The sequence below is a fragment of the Alligator sinensis genome, unplaced genomic scaffold, assembly GCF_000455745.1.
Source record: "Alligator sinensis unplaced genomic scaffold, ASM45574v1 scaffold886_1, whole genome shotgun sequence".
In the NCBI taxonomy this organism is placed as follows: Eukaryota; Metazoa; Chordata; order Crocodylia; family Alligatoridae; genus Alligator; species Alligator sinensis.
Window position 1 is genome coordinate 30,224 of NW_005842040.1, and position 6,485 is coordinate 36,708.

The window sequence follows — 6,485 nt, forward strand, 5'->3', positions numbered from 1 at the left end:
CACACATAGCTTTGGGGTCAGATATTTCCTTTCTCTCACTATGAGTTGTAGCATCAAAAAAACCTCTAGCTGCTCTTACAGAAGTGGCGGAGGTGGTGGTTTTGGTAGCTGTGGTGGTGGGAGCTCCTCTATTTCTACTAAAAAATATACCTCCTCTGTAGCAGGTGGCAGTACTTATGGTGGTGGAAGACTGGGTGGTGGAAGCTATGGTGGGGGAGCATGCAGCATTGTGTATGGAGGAGGAGTAAGTGGTGGTAGCATTGGTGGTGGACAGGGTAGTGCCTTTTGTGGTGGGTATGGAGGTGGCTTTGGAGGTGGCTTTGGAGGTGGCTTTGGGGGTGGGGATGGGGCCCTGCTGACTGGCAATGAAAAAACAACCATGCAGAACCTTAATGACCGCCTGGCTACCTACCTGGACAAAGTACGCAGGCTAGAGGAAGAAAATGCTGACCTAGAGGAAAGAATCAGGGAGTGGTATAGGAAGCAAGGACCCAGCATCTCCAAAGACTACAGTCCATATTACCAGACAATTGAGCAACTCCAGAATCAGGTGAGAATGTGTTTTTTACTATCCATTGGCATGATCTCTCATTTGGTGGGATTTCTTTTTGAAACCTTGGTGTAGTAGAAATAGAGAAAAAAAAAGAATGTCCAGTCTCCTAAAATGTGCTGCACAGCACTAAAGCTGGATAGCGATGAATTTTCCTTTTGATGGCAGAAATCTGCAGAGGCAGCTGTGCTGCTGCTTTTCCCCAGGTACCCTCCATCACACCCCGCAGGAAAATACAGATTTATAAGGGTTCTTCTGAGGACACATTGTGGTGGAAAAAGATAGAGCTGGGCTCTGACTAGTGCCACCCCAGGATAAATAACTGAGGGACCTGTGAAGCCCTAAGTTCTGCTGAGGGCAGGTGGTTCTGAGTCAGGGATGTGTACTCAGCTCCCAGTGACTTCCTTTCTTCATTCCTTCTGAGCCCCACAGATTAAGGGGAAAAATCACACCTGAGATGGGTTTTGCTGTGAAATTTCTTTGGTTTTACAAGTATTGATGGCAGATCACGTAAAGATCATCTGTCCTCTTACAAAGGATGTTATTTTTTAGATTTGATCCTGTCTTCTCTGTGATATCAGGCATGACTACCCCCCATATTGTCTACTTTGGGGATGCAATGAGCTTCTGCACTGTAGCCTGCTGCTAAGGTGCCGTGATGGTGACGCTACTGCACACTAGCATCTAAAAAAACCATGCAGGGATGGTGCTGTGCAGTAGCAGCAGTTACAGTGCAGTCATTTGCTACTTGGTCAAGCAAGTACTAAATGACTGTGCAGTAGCAACTGTGCCGTCTGCCACTCACGCAGATGCAGCCTGGGTGTGCAAATCTCATGAATCTTGTGGCCTCTCTGTCAAGCCTAAGCATGATCCAGAAATATTTTCTAGTATAATCTTTCATGAAGTATTCCTGATAAAGGAACTTGTTACCAGGATGTTTTACGACATGTGGACAAGGAAAGGAAACAATACCTAACACAATTAAATTAATCCTATATGGACTCTGAGATCTCTTTGTGGTAGCTATCACAGTTCTAAACTGGGGTTTCCACAGTCTGTAAATCTGAACCATCACTGTGCGAGGAGGACTGTCTTACAAATACACTTTGTTTCTTTAAGCTAGCAAAAACTGTAAAACAATATGGATGCTGACTAGGCCCAACATTGTTCCTACTAACTGAAGCCAAAAAGAAAATGCCAACTGTTTTCCTGTATGAGCAGTATTGCAGTTATATTGGGGCGAACAGGGATTGCTCAGAATGATCTCTTCCTGAGCTGTCTCAGATACTCTTATCACATCACCACTGGGAAAAGAAGTTTCAAGAGCAGATTTTCTGTATGTTTGTGTCCCCTATACATTTGGACAACTTCTTGACCATGGAGAGCTCTCATAGTGGAAAGTCACCTCTGTAACCTCCTCTTTTCCAGATCATTTCTGCAACTGTGGACAACAACAAATTGATTCTGGACATTGATAACAGCAAGATGATTGCCGATGACTTCCGAATGAAGTGAGTACTTCCCTCCATGACAGAGAAATGTGCTTCTTTCACATCTTACTCATAAATTGAGCAATCAAAGTAGTCATCTAAGGAAGGATAATAGGACAGGAGTGCTTAACAAAGGAATATTATGAGAGTAGTTGTATTACAAAAGATTTTTAAATATTCCTTAATGATCTCTCTCTGGTAATGACAAATCCAGTTCATACTGAACAAAATACCAAACAAATATATCTATTGAGTTGTGCACTGGCCCACTATCTCCCCTGTCTGTCGTCACGTCCATATTTTGCTTATAAATTTAACATTAAACTACATCAAAACATGGAGAGACTGATGGGGGACATCTCAGTAAGATCTGTTATTAGGGAATGGGCTACAGCACAAGGAAAGACATTACATTTTTTTGGCCACTTGGCTGATGGTCTGTGCAGCATGCAGTGGCAGACAGGTCTGCAAAGACTCATTCATAGACAAAATGGCTAAGGCAAGGAGTGCTCTGTCACTGGCTCATACACTGATGTTTTTGTCCTTTTTGCTGTGATTCAGGTATGAGAATGAACTGGCCATCCGCCAGGGTGTGGAGGCAGACATCAATGGCTTACGCAATTTCCTGGATGAACTTGTGCGTGTAAGGTCTACTCTGGAATTAGAGGTTGAGACCCTGAAGGATGAGCTGCTCACCCTCAAGAAGAACCATGAGGAGGTAAGATCCAGGACCCATTAAAGCAATACAACTGAAAGAAAGCTACATTTAAAGAGCCATCCTGGTGAAATGGTTCTTTGCTGCCAGATGCTCTGTTTAGTATTGGAACATCAAGTTCCCGATCATTGCAGTCCTACCAGTTAAGAAAAAGAGTTCACTGTAACTATTTAATTAATTTACTCAGTTGAATACCCCAGCATGAGATTCACATCAGTTCAAGACTTGAACACCCAAGTGGGTAGAAATGGTGAAATTGTCCCACACTTTCTCTGGAGAAACACTCAGGGGTTCCTTCAGTTTCCCTTCTTTAGCTATAACTGAACAACAGTGTGCTGCTAACTCATCATTACTCATTGTGGAGTTCAGATTGGACCCTGCTCCAGAGATGGGCCACGAATGAAAAAGCTTCATTCAGAGCTGGATGTTGCTGTCTTTTGTTAGCTAACTTTGATATCTCACCTTTCATGTAAGGAAATGAGACTACTGCAATCCCAGACTGGTGGTGATGTGAATGTGGAGGTCAATGCTGCTCCTGGCCAAGATCTGACAAAGATACTGAATGACATGAGACAGGAATATGAGGAAATAATTGCAAAGAACCGAAGGGAGGTTGAACAGTGGTATGAAGTCAAGGTAAGTTATGAATATAATAAATTATCTCCATCTTCAAGGAAAAGAAAAGAGAGGCAGTAACATGTAAGTGAAAGGTCAATATGATTCACATCATAAAACTCATTGGCATTGAGTAATGTTAACAGATTAATATGTGGCTCACTATATTAAGAAAGAGGGGATGACATGTATTAACATTTGAGTTCACTGGTAGTATAGTGTGTGGGAATAAGAGCACAGGGTGTTGCAGATGTGGGCAGGTGTATACTGGGAAATACTGGTGGCATAGGAGGGCTGTAAAAGTAGTGATTGTTGATCAGCAGTTAGCTCAGCCTGTTGATGGCTAGCTTCAAACCAGAGTTATTAGTTTTGTGACATTTATGCTCACTAAAGTCACCATATTCAATGCACAGTGAAAGTCTCCATGATCTTTAGAGGTAAAAAAGACCCTCACAACTAAAGAGTCTTCTTCTGTGCTTGTGTGTTTCAGATGGAAGAGGTGAATCAGCAGGTCACATCAAGTGGTCAGGAGGTGCAAACAAGTAGCCACCAGCTCACTGAACTGAGACGCGTTTTCCAGAGTCTGGAAATTGAACTGCAGACGCAGCTTAGCATGGTATGTGGTGGTCCCAGCTATTATCCTCACATACTCTAGGACATGTCCACATGGAGATGGAGGGAAAAATGTCATGCCTTGCCCTTCTTTTTGAACCACTGGAGCACCCAGCTTGGCAAAGCTGTTCCCTCAAAGGGCTCACACAACTTTGCACTAGAAAATCCCAAATTCCAGTAGCAAAAGAATCGCATTTGACCAAGTGCACCCATTCTGCATTTTCTTTTTAACTTCCCAGAAAGCATCTCTGGAAAACAACTTGGCAGAAACAGAGGCTCGTTACGGTGCCCAGCTGCAACAGATCCAGGCCATGATCAACTGTGTGGAGGAGGAACTGGCTCAGTTGCGCTGTGAAATGGAGAGTCAAAACCAAGAGTACAAGATGCTCCTTGGCATCAAGACCCGCCTGGAACAGGAGATTGCACAGTACCACGGGCTGCTCCAGGAAGGACAGCAAGACATTACGTACGTGCACTGCAGCGGTGTCAGGGCAAAAAGAGAGACCAGTCCAAATGACTGTTTAAAGGGGATATAGAGTCATTAGGAAACAGTGGGTAGTGCCTGGGTGGAAAGTTGTGCAAAGGGTTCTGCACACCATCTTCACTGAAGGCGGGCATGTCTTATGTTAATGAATCTACATCTGCTGAATTGGGAAAGGGGGGTTCAAATAAGTATCAAATCATTGATTTACACCTTGCCCTGTCCCTTTTGGAAAAGCTGAGGAACAGCACACAAAACTGCAGTGTACTGCACTCTCTGCTGCCACCTGTTCAACAGGTACAATGCCAAGAACCTGTCTTTAACTGTGTTATTATTTCCATTTCTAAAATGCCTAAAATGCTGAGGAAGCAGGAAATGCAACTAATACTTCCAAACTGCAGGAAAAGTCCAGCTCTCCAACATCTCCTATGCATGCATGAATTATTTAGCTATTGTTACATTCATCCTAACTCCTCTCTCTTCCACAGCTCTTCTCAAGGAGGGATTCAAGGAGGTGGTAGGTCCTCCCAGTCCTACTCTTCCCACTCCTGTTCTTCGACTTCCCACTCTCAGTCCCATGGTGGTGAGATGACAGGTAAGAACTCTCTTTATGAGGAGGTGTTATTTTATTAGCAATCCAGGTTTTTATATTTTAGGATATGTTATCTAGCCTATATATGGGCATATTGCCTTTTGTGATAGGATCCATAGTGGCCAGTTCAGAAGGAACAGACATCTGCATCTAAAAACATGTGAGCTGCTACATCTTCAGTAAGAGTCCAAGTGTCATTAGCTAGGGGTCAGTATGGGGGAGACCTGGTAACTAACACCCCCTACCCCACCCCCATGACTTACACTTGCTCTGATCTGTAAAACACTTTAAATGAAAATTGAAGAGTTTGGGAAGATTCAGGGTGTGGAAAGCAAAGAAAGAGAGAAAAAAGATCAGTTATAGAGCAGCTAGAGATATAAAATATTAAATAAATAAATAAAAAGAAGCATTTTTTTCATTTTCCAAAAACCTAAGACACCTGTAGCTAAAATTAAAGGTAGTTTTCCCTAGTTCCTCTTGGACTGGCTGAATAAACATAATGTTTCAAAAAAGTTCTGGCATATTTCCAAACTTGGAACCACCTGAACTTCTTCCCGCATCCCTTGCTAATACATGTGTTAATAAAGGAGAACATATAAATCAACAGACACATCTTACAATTCAATGCTGGAGGAGAGAGTTGATTTTCCAGTTACATAATATTTTCTTCTGCCTTTCTACAGGACAGACAAGACCATGCTAAAAGTAGAGCAGAGCCACAAGGACCCGCTGATCTAAGAATCTTGTTGAACAGACCCATGGACATGCAACATCTTTGTCATATACCTATCTGAGAAGTCCAACTGGGTCACCTTCTAAATCTATTACATTACTTGTTTTCTTCCATTTCATCATGCTCTTCATATCCAACCATGGTCACTTAACATGGTTGGTGATCCACCTTCTACTGGTAGTATGTTCTCTAATAAAACTTTACTTATTTCTGATGCAAACAAACACATGTGTCTTACAATTGATTTTATTTAACAATCTTGCCAGTTTTCAAACACAGATGGGGATGTGAAGTTGTGGATTTGGAGAGTATGTAATTTGAACTTATGCACTGAATTAGAACATTAAAAAGGAATCTCACAAAAACTGGAAACTTGCTCATATCATTAAAGATGAGTATGCAAGTATAGAACAGGCATGCAGAGGGAAAATCCAGGAGGTCAACACAAAAATTTAGAAACAGCTAGAAAGGGACATAAAAAGCAGCAAAAAGTATTCTATAACTATAGTAGAAGTAAGAGAAAAATGGAGGAAAGTAAAAATCTCTTCTGAAGGAGGAGAAGTTAATAATGGATGTTGTAAAGAAGGTTGAAGTGTTTTATGTATTTTTTCGGTCTTCACCAAAAAAGCTCAGCTATAAGATAACAAGCACAGTTAACAGCAGGGAAGCCTAGATCAGGGAAAGAACAGGTTGGAGA

The 6,485-nt window shown here is 42.2% G+C and overlaps 1 protein-coding gene across 1 annotated transcript; it reads left to right on the forward strand.

The window, feature by feature from the left end:
- LOC102384514 (keratin, type I cytoskeletal 19-like) lies at positions 1-6,004 on the forward strand. Its single transcript, XM_006022522.3, has 8 exons — positions 1-550; positions 1,979-2,061; positions 2,602-2,758; positions 3,230-3,391; positions 3,861-3,986; positions 4,222-4,448; positions 4,952-5,058; positions 5,739-6,004. The coding sequence occupies exons 1-8, from the start codon at positions 41-43 to the stop codon at positions 5,756-5,758; spliced, it is 1,392 nt and encodes a 463-aa protein (XP_006022584.1). The 5' UTR covers positions 1-40; the 3' UTR covers positions 5,759-6,004.
- The last annotated feature ends 481 nt before the right edge of the window (positions 6,005-6,485 follow it).

Bases quoted from the DNA above. Each gene is read 5' to 3' on its own strand.
- LOC102384514 (XM_006022522.3), top strand. From the start codon at position 41: ATGAGTTGTAGCATCAAAAAAACCTCTAGCTGCTCTTACAGAAGTGGC. The intron at 551-1,978 runs GTGAGAATGTGT...CCTCTTTTCCAG, and splicing joins TTGAGCAACTCCAGAATCAG to ATCATTTCTGCAACTGTGGA. The intron at 3,392-3,860 runs GTAAGTTATGAA...TGTGTGTTTCAG, and splicing joins AACAGTGGTATGAAGTCAAG to ATGGAAGAGGTGAATCAGCA.